The sequence below is a fragment of the Acinonyx jubatus genome, chromosome D3 (genome assembly GCF_027475565.1).
Source record: "Acinonyx jubatus isolate Ajub_Pintada_27869175 chromosome D3, VMU_Ajub_asm_v1.0, whole genome shotgun sequence".
In the NCBI taxonomy this organism is placed as follows: Eukaryota; Metazoa; Chordata; class Mammalia; order Carnivora; family Felidae; genus Acinonyx; species Acinonyx jubatus.
In genome coordinates, this window is record NC_069392.1 from 31821038 (window position 1) to 31845332 (window position 24295).

At 43.2% G+C, this 24295-nt stretch overlaps 1 protein-coding gene across 1 annotated transcript in view; it reads right to left on the reverse strand.

Annotated features, from left to right (window-relative positions):
- Positions 1 to 14368, reverse strand: part of GNAL (G protein subunit alpha L) — a 150412-nt gene extending 136044 nt beyond the window's left edge. The window contains exon 1 of the mRNA XM_027068454.2: positions 13557 to 14368. Within this exon, the coding sequence (XP_026924255.1) occupies positions 13557 to 13923 (367 nt within the window). The 5' untranslated portion in view covers positions 13924 to 14368. The remainder of the gene's footprint in view (positions 1 to 13556) is intronic.
- Positions 14369 to 24295: the final 9927 nt, after the last annotated feature.

Here is a 24295-nt window from a genome sequence, read left to right on the forward strand (position 1 = left end):
TAAAACTTGGGCTTTGTCCCCTGTAAGGTGCAGATATTCCTGGGGAAGGGAACACATAAGACCTTGCCCTTAAGCCATGGTATGAATTAAGGAACGACAGGAACAGGGGGCAGGAAAGTGCCTTCAGCGTACTCTGTGTCTTGAATTTTCACAATGATCCTTCTGGAAAGTACTCTCATCTTCATGTTATACTGAAGGAAAGGAAGCTCAGAGGTGTTGAGTAACCTCCCAGGGCCTTCACGGCAGGGGCTCTCTGTTAGTTCACACAGCCGCTTTCTTTATGGATATGTGCACGCAGAAGACAGAAAATATAGACAATGGTTCTGCCATATGTAAAGGTCCAACTTCGACCCACAGCACCCAGCCCAGGAGGCCAACCCACTCTCTGCACTAACCAGCCCAGGAAGTGAAACCCTTATCTCAAGCAACTTGTTCCAGAAGGCAGACAATAACCCTGTAACAATTGGTCCCGAGTGGCCAGGACTTGATTAATAACTGGACTTGATTAATAATTAAGAAGCTTCCTTAATTTTTGTCCCCAACCTCCAACTTAGGACCACCTGGAGAATGGCAAATAGGTACTCCTAACCAATCGGATGGGATGCCCTTTTTCTAGTTAGCCCACCTGCAGCCTCCCCTCACCAGCAGCCTCTGCTGGGAATTCCACCTGAGGCCTTTCCTTTTTTCCACTGAAAAGCTTTCTGGCTCCTCTGCCTCTGTCTCGGAGCCTGCCAGGTGCAGCGATGGTGGCTGACTCTCCCGCTGTCACAGGCTCTGAACGAACAGCCTCTGCTTGTGCTCATTTGGGTGGTCACCATGAAGTTCCACAGTGGGTTCACAGAAGCAGCTGAGTTCTGGGTACACAGTGCTTGTGGATGCTTTGGGGTGATAAAATTGTTGTTGGTTAGCGTGAAGGACTGCAGTATAGCAGCGTCTCGCAAGAAGCGGTGTTCAGTCTGGGTTCCACGGTGTCCATGGCTGGGAACTTCAGAGAGGATGCTCCCAGCAACCTGGGATGGGGGTCCTTCCCTCCCCGCTTCTGTCACCCCTGCCTGGGGGGTGGGTTGCAGGGGGAGATGCAGGAAACAGACTATTCAGTGAAGACACAGGGAATGGAGTCTCTAAAAGGCGGCTAGTTAATACCAGCCGTGGAAAAGTCTGTTGACCCTGTAGCTGTGCTCCTTCGGAGCCGTGACCGGGTGCGGCTGAGTCCTCCCCTCCTTTTGGAAGGGAAACTGAGTAACAGAGCCCACGCTGGCTGGGGAGGGCCAAGGGGGAAATGTGGACCAGGGAGGGAGACCAGGCATTTCCAATTGGACTGGAAACTCTATGGAAAAAATTACAAATGATCTCGTACCATCCTTTGGCCTTCAATTGAATTACAATTCTCTAGTAATAAAATGTTATCCTTGGTAATGGACTTAATCTTCATTTAATAACGCGACAGGAATGACTAAAATGCCCCACTTAAGAGCAAGGTGCTGTATGGAGAAAATGAAAGCAAATACTGACATCAAGAAAGGGGAAGAGAGGCAAAAATGGAGGAGTGGAGCCCAAAGATCCTAGCGCGGGCCACTTGGTGGGTTCTGGGGGCCGGGGAGGGAGCTAGTGAGCAGATCAGGCAGCTGGAGCTGTCCCTCTGCACCTGTGTATTAACAGGAACAGGTGCATATTCATGTGGGGGAACATGTCCTCACAGCTCATTGGTCATTGGTTGTCCCTAGCCCTGTCCTCACTGCTCCCACCCTCTGCCCTGAGAGCCTGGGCCCTTAGTACTTCCTGGGCCCCTACCGAGGGGCTATGCCAAGAGTTTTGGCAGAACTCCAAGCTGTCTTCCCCTGTGGTGTCTAACTGGTTCTCCTCAAAACACTGAATTTCTTTGCACAGCAAAAACCTACAATAGTCAAAAAAAAAAAAAAAAAAAGAGTAACTCCCAATACACTGCGTGATCCAGGCTGTGACCCACCGTGTGACCCACAGTGATCCATGGTGTTCAGGTTCTTTTGAAGAATGGCTTGCTGCTTTTTTTTTTTTTTTTTCCATTTTGGTTTGAATAACAGGATTTTGAAACCCATCATCTATATTCCTAAGTGAACATTCAGCTATGCTTGATTTAAATCAGGGACAATTTACACATAGGATAACCTATAGGAATTTATGTCAAGGGAGACCATTGACCCTGTCCCCCTGCACCCTGTTATGAGCTCATTATTGTGTCCAAGCCCAAATGGGAGCGGTTTCTTCTAAGAAAATACCATTAGACCAGAAGAGGAAAGTGGATCTGAATATTAAAGAAACATTCTCCATTAGGCACAGCAAAGTATATCAGACCAACTTCCTCTCTGCCTGCTTTTTATTTCTATGCAGCATATATAAATAGTTGATGTTCAGCATGCTGTTCCATTAACAAATAATTCTACAATGAAGTACCAGTTAAAATAATTTCAGAGATAAAGAATTATGTAATTGTCCATTACTGGCCCAGGAAGGAAAGAAATGTATTAAATGGCTGTCTTCCTCTCATGGCATCTGATTGGTTTTCTTTAGCACATTGGGTTTCTTAGTACAACGAAAACCTAATAACCTTTTTGGTTATTAACCAAAAAGAGAGGGTTACTCCCTCATGTCCCAAGAATGTCACATATGTCAATTACAATGTATCTGAACTGGACTTTGAACTTTGCAGTGGACCCAGAGTTTTAATGCACCTCTGGAAAACGTGTGATTTTTTTTTACTTTTTGTTTGTTCTAAGTGAAACCTTAATATACTCTATTCCAACAAACCCCTCAAAATAGAAAGCAAATCCCTTAACTTTATAAACAGAAACATTCAACAAGGGTATTTTCATTTTTCAGTGAGAACGCTCTTTGGAGGTTGGACTTGGGTGACCTCTGCCCAGAAGCTCCTTTGTACGGCCTCATCCCTCTGTCCTCAGTGCATCATGGGTACTGGGTTATGCTGTGTCATTCGGATGCTTTATATCCTTGTCTCCTGCACAAAGCCATGAGTTTCTGAGGATGACCTCGTATGCCAGCCCTTGGCAGACCTGGTAGGTCGCAGGTACCATTGACTGTGATCGAAATAATGAAGGAGTGGCCCATCATATAGCACTGACCTCCTTCTGAGCACACAAGTGACTCAAACAAATAAGGTCAAAGAGCTGATTGATTTGGAACCTACACTCCTCTGGGATATGCTGGCTTTGGCCTTGTTCTAGGTTTCCTTCTCAGGGAGCTGTGGCCTTATGGTTTGTCTACGTGGTCTCTAAGGCCGACCAACCCTCCTTGGGGGCTCAGGTAGGGTGAGGCCCAAGCACTCCCAGGGATTAGCACCCACCTTCTTATTCTGTCCTGCTTCATGCTGTGGGCCCTAATCCACTTTCCGAGTCTTGCTCTGCTCATTCAGAATGGTGACTTTTGTGTCTACATAGATCTTGGTAGCTGGCCTACCTCTGATTGTCTTTCCCCTGAGAAAGAAATACAATCTGGGTCTCAGTGCATGTGTGCCTCATGATTCTGACTCGACCTGATGCCTCTTACTGAGAAGCTACTTGTGGGGAAAGAAGAATCAGAAATTTAGGTCTTGGCCTCCCAGCTGGAGCATGCATGGAGATGCCAAATTATACTCTCTAGATGTTTCTAGAAGCTCCTGCAAAACACAACTGCTTCTCTGCAATGAAGTTAAAGGTTTCACATTATGGCTTAGCATTTATTTTTACAGTTATTTTCTTTCAAACTATAAAACAACAGTTAATTAGAATTATACCATCAAAAACTCCTTACCCACTACTGTGCAGGGGCGGGGGGAAGAATTGCCAATGCCTGGATCCTGGGTAAGCTATTCCCCTCACCTGCGCACGTTTTAAAACCACTTTCATCAAAACTTAAAAACTGTTGTCCTTGGGGCATCTGGGTGGCTCAGTCAGTTAAGCTCTCAACTTTGGCTCAGGTCACGATCTCCTGGTTCATGAGTTCGAGCCCCGTATCGGGCTCTGTGCTGACAGCTCAGAGCCTGGAGCCTGTTTCGGATTCTGTGTCTCCCTCTCTCTCTCTGGCCCTCCCCTGCTCGTGCACTGTCTCTCTCTCTCTCTCTCTCTCTCTCTCTCTCTCAAAAATAAATAAGCATTAAAAACATTAAAAAAGAAGGGTGTCCTTATGACAGTAGTAAATAAACAGTGTCCACTGCTTAAATGTGGACTGTTTTTGAGGGTCGAATAACAGCTCTGAACTTCACAATGAATATGTTTCTTCATTAAAAAAAAACCAAAAAGATAAACTTTTGTTTTCTTCATGCCTCTTTACAGTCAGTCTCCCACGATGGTGTAATTCAAGATGCAGCTTCTAGTATTGATTTATGAAGCACTTTGATGGTTGGGGGTAAAAGGAGCCATCTCCCTCTCACTTCACACTGCATTTATACTGCCGTTCAAACTTTCTTCATGTTCTCAAACCATCCGTCCTATTTGGTAAGCACCCCAGGTCTCCGCTACCTCCTGAGCACCTCTGGGTTCTTTCTGTGGCTCTACGATGAATAGGGAAACCGGGCTGCCAGGTGTAAACTCCCAGCGGGTTTCAGGATGCTTCTGCTGGTGGTCTGCTTTCAGGATCTGTAACAGCATTATACACATTTATGTGCAAACGCCAAAATTCCTCCAAGCAATTAAGTTCCTGCCTTCCTTGTGCTCCCCTGCTAAGAATGCATCCTAAGGAAGGGGGAAGCCTATCACACTGTTAGATTTCTGTGTGACCCCTACTACTGGTGTTATTCACCCATGCTGCTGCCATTCAGCACATAGCACGCGCACACTTACATTGCTATTTCTTTTGCAGGCTCATGCCCTTTTTCTTTGACCACACTGTGAGTATCTTATGGGCTGAGACTGTATCCTCTGCCCCTTGGAATCTCCGTAATATTACCCAGAGGAGCAACTGCCACACAGTAGGCTCTCAAAGAAATGTGTGTGGTAAGTGAGCAGTAGAAGCGATTCAATGGATAAAGCACCCTTTTCCCTCGTGGCTCAGGGTATCGATACAATTGCTTCTTGTTTTCCTCTCACGCCGAATGTCCTCTGGCTGAGTTCGTCCTGGACGACTTTTTAGGGCGTATCTGACTTCCTGGGAGAGAAAACTCACTTTTCTGCTGCAGAAAAATACACCAAGTGAGCCCTAATACAAGGTATAGGGATGCGGGCCTCCCCTAGGTCTGTCTCTTCTGTTAGGATTAAAGAGAAGGTGACCCAGTGGGCTGCTTTCACACGTCCTTACCCACCATCCGGCTGCAGCTGTGCTGGGCACGCAGCCCACACTTACCCTGGGACAGCTTTGCATCTTCACTGCCCTCACAACAGCAAGTGAAGGCTTGATGGGAGGCCCCCCCAACATCCTGTCTTCAGTGACACTGGGTACGACCCCTTTTGACAGCAGCAGCATAATGATGCTGTGACTGCTCTTGACTAGGACACAGAGATCGGGCAGCCCTACAGAGCAGATGCGAGGCCGCCTGGAGGTCTAGGGCGCGGCATGCTACTCCCCGCACTGCAGAGGGGCTGGATTGCATTCTAAAAGCCTTCTTGGTTGCCAATAATTTACCCCCTAGTACTGCAGGAGGAAATGTATTCAAGTGGTGCTTTTTTATTCATAAGCCATAGCTTTTGGTAATGAGACACGATCTCTCCTGCTTTGGTCAACTTTTTGGGCTTTTTAAGAGGAGGGCCTGATGCTTGTGGTCCTGGGCTCTTCCTCTTGGGATCCTAATTCAGGGATAAGAATTTTTCTCCTTTTCTATTAAGGGAATTTTAAAAAAAGATCTAATTTTAGAGTAGTTTTAGATTCACAGCAAAATTGGAGAGTATAGAGACTTCCCATATCCCCCTGCCCGCCTTCCCCGCAGCCTTCCCCTACCACTGACATTCCTAGATCAACAGGGTGGTTTGTTTGTTACAGCTGATGACCCAACACTGATGCATCTTTATCCGCTGAAGTCCATAGTTTGTATTAGGGCTTATCCTTGGTGTTGTATATCCTTGGTGTTGTATCCATTGGAAAAATAGATAATGACCTGTATCCATCATTACAGCATCATACAGAGTAGTTTAGCTGCTTTAAAATTCCTCTGTGCTCTGTCTATTCATCCCTAGTAAGGAAATTTTAAAACACTAGGCAGTTTTCACTGTCCCTAAATAGAATTAGAATCACTGCTTCAGCTGACAGTCTGATTCTCTTCTCTTTTTTTCAGTTTAAAGACTTTGTTTTGGCTTGAAACCAACCAAAAAAACAACTGAGTATTAATAAATGTAGACATGAAGTCAATTATTCTGGGTGCTGCGGGGTAAGGAACAATCATTCAGGGTTCTTTGTTTACTCCAATTGCTTTATTGATGTCGTGGGGTTTTGACAAGCTCCGGCTTATCTTTCAAAGTCATGAGCTGATTTGAGGCCCTCGTAGTTAGGTCTTACCTTTGAAAATGCTTATACTTGGAAACTTTTCATAGACCGAATTAGCTAGAGAATTTGCTTGATCTTTTGGTTTCAACTGAACTGAACAACCTGCTTGCCACTGAAGAATTTCACTCTAGATTGCAAATGTGTCTGACAATGTCAAGAGAACAGTTACCTGGGGTAGAGGCGGGGGGGGGGGGGGGGCGGGCCGGGCCCACACACCTGAATGCGAGACAGCAGACTCATGGGAGTGCTCGGCAAGCCCGGGCTCTCTCAGGAACCCTTGTGAGCACAAACACCTGATCACTCCTTTCCCCACGTCTTTCTCTTCACCTGCAGGAGGCAATCACCTGTACACATCCTGCAATTTCATTTGGATCCTTCCAAACCCTTTCCTTAAGGCCTACGTTGAAAGTTGTGGTCACTGCTGCATTGTCCTCCCCAGAATGGGCTCTGTGACAGTTGCACTGTTCCTGCCTTCTTGTCTCCAGCCTCCTGTACCACCTTTGCATAAAGTGAAAAACTCTGGGGATTCCTTTTTGGTCCTAATTATCTTTGAACTCCCAGCTGAAACTCCTTGGCTTCTCTCAGATGTCTTTGTTATTCTTTATACCTTTCCTTCTGCAACACTCTTCTGATCTGGGGCCCTGTCCTGGGCCCTTCTTCTCCTACTCTGAATATTCTCCTGGGGTGGCATCCCGTCCCCCAGGGCCTGTTGCTTCCCAGAGAATGCCGACCGGCTTCTCATGGGTGACTCACCTTCAACACATTCCAAGCGCAACTCATTGTTCTTTCACTCCGCCTCTCTTCCTCCTAAGTCCCCTATCGTAGGGGGTGCCATTGCCATATTGTCCGAGACAGAAATCTAAGATTTCACCAAGACTCGCGCCCCCCCCCACCCCCCCGCCGCCCCTCCTTTCCACCACCTCCTCGGTCACCAGATTTGGTGGATTCTACTTTGCCTATATCTCGATCCCCTCTGGCCCTTCCTCTTTGTTGTTACTACACCGGCCTGCATTCACTTCTTCACCTCTCTTGACTGGACCATTGCAACCTTCTCCAGCTGGCTGTTTGCCAGTGTGGTGCAGTGAAGCCAGACTGCTGGGTTGGAATCCTGGGCTCCATTACAGAGAGGTTGTGTGAATCTGGAATGGGATTAGTGTTTTTAGACTGTGTGATCTCGTGTTACTATTTAGTTTACAATTTAGAGTATGGGTATTACAGGGAGGAGTGGTTCCGCTGAATATAGAATTCAGAGATTGTGCCAATTTATGGAGTCTTCACCAGGTGCTAAGCTCTATGCCAAGTAAGTTTACATACTTTTTTTTCAACTAATTTCAATTAATCCTGTCAGTAAGCATGTGGCATCAGGATTATTATCGATATGGAAACTGCAGCCCTCACCTACGGTCGCATAGCTGGTAAATGGGTACATTGGGATTTCAAACAAAATTTCTGTCTGACCCCAATGCCGTGTTCTTAAACACCATGCATCTTTTAGTGGATCATAAGTATATCCCCAAGTTTTGAGAGTATTCATAAAAAGACTTACATATTCCAGTGACACAATCACAGTAGTTGACATCTAGCTTGAGACCAGTTTCAGAGCCAGTACTAATCATCTGTATAAACATGAATGGGTTTACAAGTCGTTATGGACTGAGCGGTGTCCCCTCAAAAGTCATATGTTGAAGCTGTGTTTCTGAGTGTGACTATCTGGAGACAGGGTTTTTAGGAGTAAAGTTAAAGGCGGTCATAAGGGTGGCACCCTAATCCAATAGGGTTGGTGTCCTCATAAGAGGAAGGGAGACCAGTGCCCTCTCTTGCCATGACAGAGCATTCGAGAAGGCAGCCATCTGCAAGCCACGAAGGGAGACTTCCTCAGACACCAAATTCTGCTGGATGTTGAACCTGGACTTTCCAGCCTCTGCAAACTGTGAGGAAATTAATTTCTGTGGTGTAAGCCACCTTGTCTGTGGTGTAAGCCACCTTGTCTGTGGTGTTATCACAGCCAGAGCTGACTACGACCCAAGTCAAAGAAAGCAGCTTTGACTGAGTGCTCTGACCTTCCGGTGTTTTGACAGGTCAAAGAACAGCTTGAATTCTGGGAATGAAATCTGGCGTCATGTAAACAATGCCAGTGTCAAGCCTGTAAAACTGTAGTTAATGAATTAAACAGTAGCATGATACAGAAGTTGTGACTAAAATACCATAAGGTCATGACATCCCCTTCCAAGGCTGTAAGGAAGTGTGACGCTTCTGTGACTTTAGGAAAGTGAAGGTGTAGTCAGGTTATCTGGGACTTCTACTGATTTTCAGAGCCACGCTCCTACGGGAAGCTGGGGCAAAAGGAAGGCAGCGAGTTGACGAGGATGTGCCGCAGACAGCCACGAACCTCAAGTCTACTGCACAACTCAATGGCTATCTTGGCCACTGTATGCATTACCATGAATTAAGGGGGGGAAAAATAACCCAGGGGCGCCTGGGTGGCTCAGTCGGTTAAGCATCCGACTTCAGCTCAGGTCATGATCTCACAGTCCGTGGGTTCGAGCCCCGTGTTGGGCTCTGTGCTGACAGCTCAGAGCCTGGAGCCTGCTTCAGATTCTGTGTCTCCCTCTCTCTCTGCCCCTCCCCTGCTTACACTCTGTCTCTGTCTCAAAAATAAACATGAACAAAAATTATTACAAAAAAGAAAAAAAATCCCAGCCATTTATTTGAAAACAAACAAACAAACAAAAAAACAAGTGATCAAAACCCTACAGTGGAGAATATTCCACATTTCTGTGACAATACCAACCGCCTCCTCTTGGAACAACTGAACACTTGGACTGAGGTCATTCTGGTTTGTACTAACAGCCCGGCGCAGAGGGAAATCAGCAAATGCCCCAAAGGGATTGCTTCCCTGGTGAAAGGTGTATTTCTGGCACAGAAGTACCAATCATACAAACACAGGACAGGAAATAGTTGAATATAGCAAAAAAACATAAATCCTACCCACCACTGAGAATTGGAAAACTGAGTAACAATCTGGAAAAGGAATAGTATCAAATGAGTAGCTGGGCCGTACATGACGGCTCTGCCCCAACAGGTATGTAGTGAACAAGGTTCACATCAGAGTCAACAAAAGCTGTGGAAGAAAAGACCGTGGCATCTACTATATGATAACCCCATGAGCTCAGTGGTAGAAAAATTCTCTCGGACAATGGTGAATGTAGCTTTCCTTGCTCAAGGTGTTTGGATAAATATTCTGATCCTACCTTCAGTTTTGTCAACCGTATTTTCATCGGTGTAGACCCAGGGCCGCTGCCACTGGAGCCTAGAAACGTCTGTGTTGCTTGGGATAGAGATCAGAGATAAGAACTGGTGGCCTGTGGACTGCATCAGGCACATAGGTTGTGTTTTATTAATTTGAGCCAATGCTTAAAAATAAGTAGGCGTCAGATGAAAATGGCATTTTCATGTTGTTTCGGAAATTCAGAAGACCTGGCAACAGTGGGCCTGAGTTCTCACAAGGCAACAGTGGGATGAAGCTAGGACACAACGGTCCCTTGTAGTCAGAGCGTGGTCTGTCTCTGAAACCTCCTTCTGAATTGTGCCCCTCCCCCTACCTCTCATTCATAAGTTGAAGCCCTAACCCCCAAAGAGCCTATATTTGGAGACAGGGCATTTAAGGAGGTTCTTAAGGTTAAATGAGGTCATAGCGTGGGTCTCTAATCTGATTTTTCCATCTCCCCTGTGTACAGGTGTACAGAAGAAAGGCCATGTGAGGACACAGCAAGAAGGTGGCCATCTGCGAGCCAGGAAGAGAGGTCTAAAGGAAACAAAATCTGCTGCACCTCAGACTTGGACTTCCAGCCTCCAGAACCGTGAGAAAATAACTGGCTGTTGTTTGGTACTTGTTATGGCAGTTCAAGCCTACTCATATACAGCTCATGCTCTGGAGACCAGAGTTCTCTGAGAACTCCTCCCCATGGTCCACCCTACACACCTGACATATGCCCACTTCTCTGAGACCATTCCCTCCCCTTTCCTGCTCCACTGCTCTAGCTCTGACTCCAGGATCCCTTCTGGATCTGTGGCCTGCTAACTGGAACCTCCATTTTATCTCCACACCGTCGCTGCACCCTCTTAAAATCCAGCCACCCCATGCCTGAAAGAATGCTCCATCTAAAGGTTACAATGGAATTACATCCCTCTTGTTGTTAAGCCCTCATGGGTCACATTGGCTCCCAGACTCTAGTGCTCTTAGCACAATGTGGGGTGCTAAGTCCTGTGCAAGAAACAAAGCCCAGGTCATTGGCATGGAGCCAGGGGGGCATCAGCATGCATCAAAGCACCCATGAAGTCCTGTGGACTGTAACAAAGTGCGAAACAAGAGATGCAAATAGAATTCAATATGGACATGAGTGAGTTAAACATTTATTCCCATGGAGGACTGTGGGCATGTCTCCTGGAGGAGATATCAACATGGAAGGCGGGACAGCCTTGGACCAGGGAGCATGGAGTAAGGAAGGGCCCTGAAGTGCATGTGTCCTTCCTGAGCCTGTGAGTTCTCTGATGCACATTCTGGAATAAGTAAATGGGGTCCGCAAGCAAGATAAATGGCTACTCAACACAATAGCAGCAAAACAAACATTTGAGGACATGAGTGGTCAGTAAATCATTCTTTTGATTCAAAGTTTTCCAGCTAAATCCATTCTAAATCCTAACAAAACCAAGAACCTTTCTCAGTTTAACTCAAATCTATACAAAATCTGATAAACCATGTCAACCTGATGCAACAGTATATGTTTTAATGTTGACCTCTTTGGGTGACAGATACAATGTATTTTTCCCCCAAAGGGTGAGTCGTTTGGAACCATTTTCAATATGAGACTGATATACAAGTTACATTAGGCCATGAGACAATATCTTTAAAGAGGATAGGCATTCAATATGTGTTACTAGAAGTTAGTTCTTTGGCGCACATCAACCCCTTCATTAGATAGATCTCCCAGTTTCTCTTCAAAGAATCATAAGCTTATTCATTTTTATACATATCAGAGAAGCTCTGCTTCACCTATCCTTTTATTTTTTAAAAAATTTGTTCAACTGCACAATCACATTAAAACATTACATTGCCACAACCCTAGACCTTATTTTATTCTTCTCTTATTTCTTGCGACCACAATCCTCTCCTTTTTGAGTTATCTTAATCTGATGCACTTACAAATTTTGGCTTGAGCAATTTCACATCAATTTCCTTCCAGACAAATAAGTGGGTGGGAGCATGCTTTAAGCACTTGCATTTCTGAAAATCTATTTTACCCTCATACACAAACAACAGTTTAATGAGATGAAATTCTGAGATTACAATTCCATATTTTCGGAACTCTGGAAATGCTGCTCTGTCATAGTGTAGAAGTTAGCACTGTTGATGAGAACTCTGCTTCTGATGTGGTCCTTTTCCCTGTTCAGGTAACCTGCTTGCTTGTTTAGTTTTTTCTTCTCTGTTTCTCTTTCACCAACCGCCCCTCCCCCCCATTTCATTTTATTTTAGAATTCAGATATCTCACCAGGATACAGTAGCTAGGGTTGTGTTGTTTTAACTAGTCATTCTTGCAGTTAAGTGAGCTCTTTCAAATTGAAGACTTAATTGGTTCTCTAAATGTTAAAAAGGCCACTTTCATTTATAACCAGGTATCTTAAGTCATGGAATGGGTTCTTTTCCTATGCATAACAGAGCACAGAAGTAAACAGTTTTTTTTTCTTTATTATCTCATAAAATTTGGGTCAAAAGCCCACATATTAATTACATTTTTTGCCTTACAACTTATTTTTTTAAGCAGTTTATTTATTTAGGGGTGCCTGGATGGCTCAGTTGGTTAAGCATCTGACTTCAGCTCAGGTCATGATCTAGCAGTTCGTGAGTTCAATCCCCGCATGGGGCTCTGTGCTGACTGCTCAGAGCCTGGAGCCTGCTTCGGATTCTGTCTCCCTCTCTCTTTGCCCCTCCCTTGCTTGTACTCTGTCTCTCTCTCTCAAAAACTAAATAAACATATATTTTTTAAAAATTTTATTTATTTATTTTGAGAGAGAGAGGTAGAGAGAACACGAGCAGGGGAGGGGCAGAGGAGAGAGGGAGAGAGAGAGAGAGAGAGAGAGAGATAAGGAGGGAGGAAGAGAGAATCCCAAGCAAGCTCTGCTCTAACATGGGGTTGAACTCACAAAGGGTGAGATCATGACTTGAGCTGAAACCAAGATTCAAGGTTTAACCAACTGAGCCACCCAAGCGCCCCTTGCCTTAACATTTAAAAGGCGTCAAGCAGCATCAGGAATTCATGATTTTTAAAAATTTTAAAGGATTTGTTTATTTTTATTCTCCAGTAGAGTACATAGAAAATGCTTTCCGGGTGTTAACTTGGAGAAGCACTGCTATGCTTGCTACAGCTAAAGCTTTGAGAAAATCCTAGCAAACCGTGTAGCAGTTTGTTCCTTTAAAACGCTGGTGACTTGGTGCCCGCTTTCTTGCAGGCAGTTAGCACCACGCACAGCTCTCGGGGAGCCTGCCACGCTATTCTGCTTCTGGTTCTGAAAGAGAAGCAAACGTTCCGAGAGCACTAGGGCTGCAATTACTCAATGAAATAGAAGTGCCACATCTTCAGCTGTTGAAGTTACTTCTACAAGCCACACCCACCGACAACTCTGCCCTAATTCTGCGATTGGAATAAAGCTTTGCGGTCACGCTAAAAGGCCTTCCAGTCTCCTGCCATTTGTGTTCCTAAAACAAAGTGCAGCGTGACTACACCGTTGCAGGAAATGAGATGCTCGCGTTAGCCATCCCTGTGGATCACAGGCCGGGGAAGCAAATCAACTGAGGGGGGAAAATTCCCAGAGAAGCTCATTAATTAGTAATAAATGGGCAAACGGCCCAAATCACAAGGTGTGGAAGGCAGCTAAGGCCGGCAGTGTGTTCTCGGCCAAATCACGGATGTAAATACTGTCGGTGTAAAAGTCGACCTAGCGACGATTTCAGCCCGACCACCCGCCCCGCACACGTCTGCACCGTAGCCCACCGGGTGCGGAAGGACCCGGGCCCCGCGCCCGGCCGGGGCGGGGCGCACGCCGACGACACCTACCCAGCAGCAGGAGCCGGTGGGTCTGCTGCAGGTCGCGCTTCTGCTCGCGGAGCATGCGGTCGATGTTCCTGCTGACCTTCCTCGCCTCCCGCTCCGCCTCGCGCTCCTCCGCGCGTAGCTGCTCCGGCCGCCGTCGCCGCTCCTTCTTCGGGGCGGCTTTGGGCCGCGTGCACGCCGGGCTCTCGCCGGCGCCCCGAGGGAGCGGGGTCTGGGCCGCGCCTCCCCCTAGCCGGGTCGGGGCCGAGGCCGGGGTCGGGGCCGGCACCGGGCCGGGCCGCGCGTCCTCCGCAGGCGCTTCCGAGGCGGCGTGGGGGACGTCCTCCGGGTCCCCGAAGAGCAGCGGCCGCAGACTGTAGCACAGACCCATGTGGACGCGAGGGCGCGGGGCGCTCGGGGCTCAGGCCGGGGCCCCCGCGGAGGGGCGGGAGGGGGCTGCACCCGCACCCGGCGCGACGCTACCGCCCGCAGGCTGCGGGCTGGGGGTGCGGCGGGCCCGGGCAGAGGGCCACGGCCCCTCACTGTCCCGGAGGGCCATTTTGCATTTTCCGCCGGGTGCAGGGGGTGGCAGCCGCTCGGGCTGGAGATCACCTGATAACGCGGCGAGCCGGCCGCGCCGACGGGCCTCCACGAGCCTGGCCCCCGTTACCGTAAATACCGCCTTCCGGGCCGTCCCCCGTTACCGTAAAAGCCGCCACCGGGGCCGGCCCCCCGTTACCGTAAATACCGCCGCCAGGGCCGACCCTCGTTACCGTAAATACTGCAGCCGTGCTGGTTGCACCGTAAATCCTACCGCCTGGTCCACTCTGATTACGGTAAATATCGCCGCCTTGGCCCGGCCCCCGAGACGGCAGGCACCGCCTCGCGCTCGGGACTTCGATACCGTAAATACGGTTGCCCGAGTCCGGCGTGCAGCTGCGGACAGTGCCGCAGTGGCGGTGGTGGTGCCGTCACCACCCAGAGCTGCCATTGCAGCACTTAAAATCTGGGATAGTGGTAAAAGAGAACGGGAAGCCGGAGAGAGCGATGGAGATGCTAGCTTTCAGATCTTGAACTGCCGGATGTATTCCCTGCAGAGATTGCCGCACCTTGCCTCGCCTTTTTCTGCTCACTTACATTTTACACGCATGCAGACATGTCTACACACTTTTGGTCCTTACCGTAATTCTATTATGGCTTTGGTGTCGACAAAAATCTCCAAATCAGGAGGTCCGTGACATCATTTTTAACAACTACACTTAAGAAAACACAGAAAAGGAGAACGTGTAATTGTCATATGCTATTTTTATTTGCTAAGACGAGTTATGAAATTGCACTCTGTATACTATTTGTTGATCCACAGTATAGGGCAGAGAGGAGCAGAGGCACATCCAGACGGAGTGCCCTTTCTCCAGGCCTCCTATGGCTACAACCTCCCAGAAATCCCCAGTTTCCATTGTTTCCCCTTTAATATCCATCATCTTACAGATCATTTGCAACAGATGAAGATTTCTGTTAGCTTTTAAGAACTCTGCTATAATATGTGGTCCTTAATTTCCAGCAAAATGACATGAAATATTACAACTGATGGTTAAATATATCTAATATAAATCCCGTGAATACAGCAGATTGGTCTGCTAAATGCGACACAGCATGTAACAAGTGTATGCTGTACCAATTGGCACTCGGTGTAAATATTACATTTGATTAAGTTTTTAAAGAAGGAAATTGGGAGATCTAGATTCACATTTATTTCAAGGCCCCATTAATAACAAATGTATATACCATGTAATGTTTTGGATCTAACAACCCCCCAATTTCCCCCAAATTGGCTGCATTTTAGATCTTTGAGTAGTAGAAGAAAGAGGCTATAGAAAATCTAACTTGAGAAAACAAAAAAAAATTATCTCTGTCATTCTCACTACTCCTTCACTGACCCATCCTCCCTGTTATCCATCCACTTATTTAGTATTTAGCAAGCACTGACAATATGCTAGGCATTCTGGTTCGTATCTGGTGAGGCAAAAGACATGGGTCCTTGTGTTTATACACTAGTGAGGTAGAAATATGTTCAATCACATACACACACAACTTAATACATTTATTATACATTTCAAATTATGCAAATGCTGTTAAAGGAAAGAACAGGGTTCTCTAAGAAGTTATAAGGCCCAGTTTAAATTGGGAAGGGAGGCCAAGAAAAGGAAAACCCTGATTCAAAGTGATACATGCACCCTTATGTTTACAGCAGCATTGTTTACCATGGCCAAGATATGGAAGCAACCCAAGTGTCCATCAATAGATGAATAAAGAAGTTGTAATAGATATATACATATATATTATATAGTAATACAGTATAATATATGGTATTCCATTATGTATGTATACATATATATTTTCATACTATATATCATATATGTATCTTGATTTTAGCTCAGGTTGCGATCTCATGGATCATGGGATTGAGCCCCATGTTGGGCTCTGTGCTGACATTTAGAATCTGCTTGGGATGTTCTCTCTCTCTTTCAAAATAAACAAAACCAAAATACTTTGAAAAAAGAAACTTTTATTTTTTCTCAACATTAGGAATCAAAAGACCAAATGCAGCTTTTTTTTTTCCCACTCTTCTTTTCCTTTGGTCCTCTTTTAAAAATTCAAATTATGGGGCACCAGGGTGGCTCAGTCAGTTAAGCATCCAACTCTCGATTTCAGCTCAGGTCATGATCTCATGGTTCATGAGATTGAGCCCCACATTGGGCTCTGTGCTGACAGCACAGAGTCTGCTTAGGATGTTCTCTTTCTCTCAAACAAACAAAATACTTAAAAAAAAAAAAAAGCCCCTTCACTTTTCCTCAGCATTAGGAATCAAAAGGCCAAATACGTTTTTTTCCACTCTTTTCCTTTGGTCCTCTTATAAAAACTCAGATTATGGGGCTCCTGGGTGGCTCAGTCAGTTAAGTGTCTGACTGTTGATTTTGGTTCAGGTCATGATCTCAGGGTTTGTGAGTTCGAGCCCCCCCCCCCCCCCCCCCCCCCGGGCCATGGGACTCTGTGCTGATAGTGTGGAGTCTGTTTGGGATTCTTTCTTCTCCTCTAACTCTGCCCCTCCCCCACTCATTCTCTCTCAGTCTCTCAAATAAACTTTAGGGTGCCTGGGTAGCTCAGTTGGTTAAGCGTCTGACTTTGGCTCAGGTCATGATCTCATGGTTTGTGGGTTCGAGCCCCACACCAAGCTCTCTGCTGTCAGCACAGAGCCTACTTCAGATCCTCTGTCTCCTTCTCTCTCTGCCCCTCCCCTTCTTGTGCTCTCCTTCTCAAAAATAAACATTCAAATTAAAAATAAACTTTAAGAAAAATAATACTACACACACACACACACACACACACACACACACACAATGGAATATTACTCAGCCATAAAAAATAAGGAGATCTTGCCATTCACAACATGGATCACCTAGTGAAATAAATCAGAGAAAGACTAATACCATATGATTTCACTCATATGTGGAACTTAAGAAAACAAATGAACAAAGAAGAAAAGAGACAAGCAAAAAACCAGACTCTTAAATACAGAGAACACACTGGGGCATAGTAGAGAGGAGGTAGGTTGATGGTGGGGATGGGTGAAATAGGTGAGGTGGATTGAAGAATAAACTTATCATGATGAGCATGGATAATGTATACAATTGTTAAATCATTATATTGTACACCTGAAACTAATATGACAGTGTTTCTTTTCTTTCTTTCTTTTTTTTTTTTTCTTTTAAAGTAGGCTCCATGGCCAATGCAGAACCCAACATGGGACTTGAACTCACGGCCCTGAGATCAAGACCTGAGCTGAGATCAAGAGTTGGATGCTTACGTGGATGGAACTGGAGGGTATTATGCTAAGTGAAATAAGTCAGGCAGAGAAAGACAGATACTGTATGTTTTCACTCATATGCGGATCCTGAGGAATTTAACAGAAGGCCATGGGGAAGGGGAAGGGAAAAAAAAAGTTACAGAGAGGGAGGGAGGCAAACCATAAGAGACTCTTAAATACTGAGAACAAACTGAGGGTTGATGGGGGCTGGGGGAGAGGAGAAAATGGGTGATGGGCATTGAGGAGGGCAGCTGTTGGAATGAGCACTGGGTGTTGTATGGAAACAAATTTGACAATAAATTATACTTAATACATACATAAAAAAGAGTTGGATACTTAACTGACTGAGCCACCCAGGTGACCCTACACTGTATGTTAATTATACTTCAAAAAAAAACTGGTAGGGAAAAAAAGTTTGTGTATGATACAGGGAAGGCCTTTCAGAGGAAGGGATATTTGAACGGAGACCTGAGGAATATATACCAATTCCTTTCCTGTTGTGACTTATTAGCTAAACCTTGTCAACTAGTATCACAAGAGACGGATAACATTTTATATATTTAAGGCAGGTGAAAATAGAAAATATAGATTTTAATTTTTTTAACATGTATTCATTTCTGAGACACAGAGAGGGACAGAGCGTGAGCAGGGGAGGGGCAAAGAACAAGGGAGGCACAGAATCCGAAACAGGCTCCAGGCTCCGAGCTGTCAGCACAGAGCCGAATGCCGGGCTTGAACTCACTGACAAGGAGATCATGACCTGAGCTGAAGTCAGATGCTCAACTGACCGAGCCACCCAGGTGCCCCTAGATTTTTAAATTACATAAATTAATTTGTATCTAAATGAGAATTCACTCACATTTAAGAATTTATTTAAAAGAGGAGCTAGAAGACAATGTTTTCTATTGGTACCCAATATTATAAACTGAAAATAATTCTTGAACTCTTATTATAAGAATCTTAGGAAAACCTGTTGTGCCCATTGTGCCCACATTTCAATTTCTTTCAACACTTTTAATTACATATCAATTATACAAAATTGATTACATGTTCTCCGCATAAGATCAATTAGAATATTTAATACTTATATATCACTGTTAATTAAATTTAATGTTTTCTAATGCAAGGCTGATTTTTAATTCATGAATAATTGAGTAATATCAGTAAGCAATTTCTAATGTCAAAGAATGATTGTGAATCTGAAAATAGAAATTATGAGGGGACTCTAAAGTAAATGTAAAATTATAGCATGTTAATTTAGGGTGTAATTTTATGTTTAATCTTAACTGATGCCAATATGATTATTTCAGTCTGAATCCATTTTCCTCCGGACTTCCTAAGAGCAAACCAAATTAGATGTAGTGAAACATTATGTCTAAGGTCTTTGTATGGAAATTATGTTCAGTTGATGAAAGTGGCATTTCTCATCACCCCAGTTGGAGCTATATTTGAATAGTATGATGTATAGTTATAGAGGATTGATTAAACAATGATACATCCTCAAGAATGTGGTAATAATGTATCCATTAAAAATGAAAGAGGACTAATTTCCTATAATACAAGATTTCTCAACCTTGGCACTATTGACTTTGGTGGCTAGATAATTTGTTGTGGCGGGGAGCTGTCCTGTGTATTGTAGGATGTTTAGCAACATCCTTGGCCTCTACCCAGTAGATGCCAGTAGGATTCTTCCTCAATGGTGACAACAACAATAAAATGTCTCCAGTTATGCCAAATATGTACTTAGGCAAAATTGCCCCTTGTTCAAAACCATGGTTGCAATAGAATGGCAGAGGAACCAACTCAGTTGGACTAATCAATTAAAAATATCTCCCATTTGAATGTACTAGAGAGTAACCAGGATGAATCTACCCTTGAAAGATAAATATGATGGATAAGATTTGCGATTTTAAGGCTTTTTGCTTGAGGACATTTCCCAATCTGTAATCAGTGGGCAGCAGAAAGCCACAATTATGGGGACCAGGGCAAAATGAAAATCTTATGCCCCTTGTTGCAAATTTAATTTGAAGACAATAACAGAATATTAAACCAGGCCTGAAGTCCTGTGTGACTTTGCCCGTGGAGCTGGGCCTACTTATGGGCTTGAGATGTTAGAGAATAGAATTTGGGAAACAGCCAGAAAGTTAGTAGTGAAATCCTAGAAGGGAGGGAACTTTAAAAATGTGAGCCCCACAAATCTGTATATAAAATCCACTCAAATCTTTGGCTGACTATTAAACAATAATGCAGGAGGAGACCCTGGGGGCCTGACAAAAACACCTAAAATATACAAAGGGACAGAGCAAAGATTTCATGGTCTTCTTTCATCAGGACAGGTAGAGTTTGAGTCCAACACAATTACTGGGTTAGAGAACAAAACAAAACAAAACAAAAATCACTCAGTAGAGAGATACAACAGAAAACAAAGTCTCTACAAGATACCATTTATAATTCCTGGCATCCAATGAAGAGCATTAGACAAGCACCCAGACAGAAAAACGTGACCCATAGTTAAGAAAAAAAGCAATAATATAAATTGATGCCTAGATGAACCAGATGTAACAATCAGCAGACAAGGGTTTTAAAGTAGCAATTAAAAACATGTTCAGAGAGTTAAAAGAAGATGTCTACATCATGAAGCAACCCATGGAGAATTGAAACAGAGAAACCGAAACTGTAGAAGGGAAGCAAATGGAAATAATAAAACTCAGAAGTACAACAACTGAAATAAACAAAATCACTGGATGGGCTTCCCAGCCGGTTGAAGGTAGAAGAACACATTGATGAAATTAAACATCTATCCATAGAGATGATCCAATCTGAAGAACAGAGAGGAAAAGACAACTGAAGAAAAACTAGCAGATCCTCTGAGGACTGTTGATCAATACTATGTGGTCTAAACTAAGAGCAATTAAAGTCCTAGAAATAGATAGAAATTGGGATAGAAACAATATCTGAAGAAGTAATGGCCCCAAACTTCTGATATTTGATGAGACAACATTAATTTGCAAATCCAAGAAACCTCAGTGAACCTTCAAATATGAAGAGAGATGAGAGAATAAAAGTAGCCAAAGAAAACAGAGACATTATGTATAAAAAGCAGCATATGAAAAATGCTGGCTTTTCATCAGAAACGGTGGATGCTGAAAGGCAGCAGGACAGCATGGCTGAAGTGCTGAAATACAGAGAAATATTACCAACTGACTGTTTTATATCTTTTGAAGCTATACTTCAAGAATAAAAGTGAAAAAAATAAGATTAAGGAAAATAAGAGAGGCTAAACATCAGCTGAACTGTGCTGTGGAAAAATGCCAAATGGGAGTCTTCAGGCTAAAGGGATGTGACACTAGATGATAACTCAGATCCAGAGGAAATATAAAGATCAGCATAAATGGTAAATATGAAGACTGTATTTTTCTTTTTAAGATTTCTTTTATAAACACGCCTATTTAAGGAAAATTATTAATAGTGTATTGTGGATTTATAATGCACTCAGGTGAAATCTATGGAAATGTTGCAAAGAGTGGGGTGGGCAAGGGACTAGACTCTCACAAAGTTCTAATGTTTTATGGAAAGTAGTATAATATTAACCATAAGTAGATTATGATAAGCTACCAATAGAATTTTCTGCACTGATAAAAATGTTCTATATCTGCATTGCTCCCTAAGGTAGCCACTAGTCGTATTTACTTCCTGCACACTTGAAATGTGGGTATTGTCACTGGAGAACTCAATTTTAATTTTCATTAGTTAAAAAAACAGACTCTTGAATACAGAGATCTCGTGTTTGCCAGAGGGGAGGAGGGTGAGGAGATGGGCAAACTAGGTGAAGAGGATTAAGAGGTACAAACTTCCGGTTATAAAATGAATAAGTCATGGGGATGAAAGGTACATCATGGGGAATATATAGTCAATAATATTGTAATAACATTGTATGGTGACAGATGGTGACTACACTTGCTGTGGTGAATAATGTATAGAATTGTCAAATCACTGTGTTGTACACCTGAAATGAATAGAACACTGTATGTCAATTATACTTCAATAATTTATCAAAATAAATGTAAATGGTAACATGTGGATAGTGGCTACCATTTTGCACAATGTAGCGCTAGAGAAACCAGTAAAAAATAGTGAAAATTAGGATACCTAGAAAGCTAATTGGGGAACAAACTGAAATACCAAGAAGTATTCAATTAAGCCCAAAGAAAGAAGAAACAAAGGGAACTAACAAATGAACCAAATAGAAAACAAATAGCAAAATGACTAATGTAAATCCAACTATTGTAGTAAATGTAAGTGGACTAAACCTTTTAATTAAAAGACAGAGAATGTCAGAGTGAATAAAGAAGATCCAACTTTCTGCTGTTTATAAGGAACACACTGTAAACACAGACACAAGTAGGTAGATAGTAAAAAGAAGGGAAAATGTATAGATGGTGTGTGAGGTTCCTAGTGCTGCAGGAACAAATTACCACAAGCTGAGAAGTTTAAGACAACAGATGTTCTTTCTTTCACAGTCCTGAAGGTCAGAAGTCAAAATTAAGGTGTTGGCAGGGCCACGCTCTCTCTGCAGCTCTAGGAGAAAGTCCTTCCTGGCCTCCTCCAGCTTCTCGTGGCTCCTGGTGCCTACTGACTGTGGCAGCAACTGTGCAGTCTCTGCCTCTGTGTTCACTTGCCTTCTGCCCTGCATCTCTGAGTGTCCTTTTCTGTCTCTTATAAACATGGTCTCATTGGGTTTAGGGCCCACCCTAATCTAATATGATTTGATCTCTATCCTTCCCTTAATGATAATATGCAAAGATTTTATTTCCAAGTAAGGCCATGTTCTAGGGCTTTAGGGGGACACAAATTGTGGAGAGACACTGCTTAACTCACTACATATGGAAATATGAGTCATGAGGAACCTGGAATGGCTACATTAATACCAGACAACATAGCATTCAAGATAAGGAGGTTCACTGAAAATAAAGAGCACTACTTCATCATGATGAAAGGACCAGTACATCAGGAAGACATAACAAATATAAATATATATACAGAGCTTCAAAATGCATGAAGTTATAGCTGACAAAACATAGAGAAGTAAAAAATCCACAATCTTAGGTGAACATGCTTGTCTCATTAACAGAAAAAACTGAAAGGTCCTGATGACATCCCAAGCCACATTTATCTAACTGATATTTATAGAACACTATATCCAACAATTGCAAAATGCTCCTCCCGGGTTCAAGTGAAATGATCACCAAGATAGACCAGAACTAGACCAAAAACCCTATCACCAAATTATAAAACACTAGAAGTCTTCTAGAGCGTGCTTTCTGACCACAATGGAATTATGTCAGAAGGGCAATAAGGTATCTAAAAATCCCCTAATATTTGAAATCAAACAACCAACTTTTGAGTGAGCCATAGTTCTTAGACAAGTTCAATAAGGGTAATAAATTCCTAGCAAGGGGTAGAGAAAATACAAATTATCAATACCAGGTAAAAAAGGAGGAAAAATGCTATAGGAACTAGATATGTCAAAATGATAAATAGGAATATTATGGACAAATTTATATCAACACATTTGGCAATTTAGGTGGAATAGACAAATTCTTTGAAAAATGCAGTTTAACAAAATTAATACAAGAAGAAACAAAATGTGAATAGTGGTGTATCTAGCAAATAAATGGAAGTTGTTACTGAACATGTCCCCACAAAGAAAACTCCTGAGCACTGGTCACTGGTGAATTCTACAAAACATTTAAGGGAGATAATAATACCAATATTAAATAAACTCTCCACGATAAAGAGGAAGAAAAACATTTAAAACTCTGTGACTTGTTTGAAGCTAACACAACCTTGATACAAAAACTTGACAGATGTAGGAGATTTTATATAAGACCAGGAGATTTTAGGCCAATATTGCTCATCAGTATAAATGCAAAAAAGTTTTCAAAATGTTACCCAGCAATGTAGAAAAATAATATGTCACTATCGAGTGGGATTTATCCCCATGATGAAACGTTGATTGAACATATTCTCTGGATTTCCAAGTGACATAATTGTTTACATAGAAATTACTAAGGAATAATCTTAAAAGCATTCTAGAACTAAAATGTGAGTTTATCCAGGTCTATGGATATGACATCAGTATACAAAAATAAATTATATTACTATATACTAACAACAACAACAGCAACAACAACAAAAACAACAACAACAACAATTGGAACATGAAATTTTAAAATTCCATCTATAGTTGAACCCCAAACTACAAAATAGGAATAAATTTGATAAAAGATGTAAAAAAACTTCTACACAGAGAGCTATAAAAACATTGCTGAGAGGAATTAAAGACCTAAATAAATGGAGAGGCACAACATGAAAGACTCAGTATTGTTATTTTCCCCAAACTGGTCTATAGGTTCAATGCAATATCAGTTATAATCAAGAAGCCATTTTTATAGGTGTTGATAAGCTGATTATAAAATTGATATGGAGATGCAAATGACCAAGATTGTCCATAAGAATCTTGGTAAAGAAGACCAAAGCTGGAGGACTTTCATTACCTTTCTTCAAAACTCACTGTAAGAAGACAGTAATCAAGATAGTGTGGCACACAAGGACAGGCAAATATATCAGTGAAATAGAATGCTGAGAGCAGAAACAGACCCACATTCACATGGTCTATTGGGTTTCAGCAAAGGTGCCAAAGTAATTTAATGGGAAAAAGTTTTTTCAACACATAGTGACAGAACAAGTGGATGTCCGCATTAGAACAAAATGGGCCCTTTCCCTACTTCCCACCACATACACAAAAGAAATGGGGATTAAATGTAAACTAACGTATGAAATCTACAGCTTTTTAAAAAGAAAACATAAATGGATATCTTTGTGACATGCGGGTAGA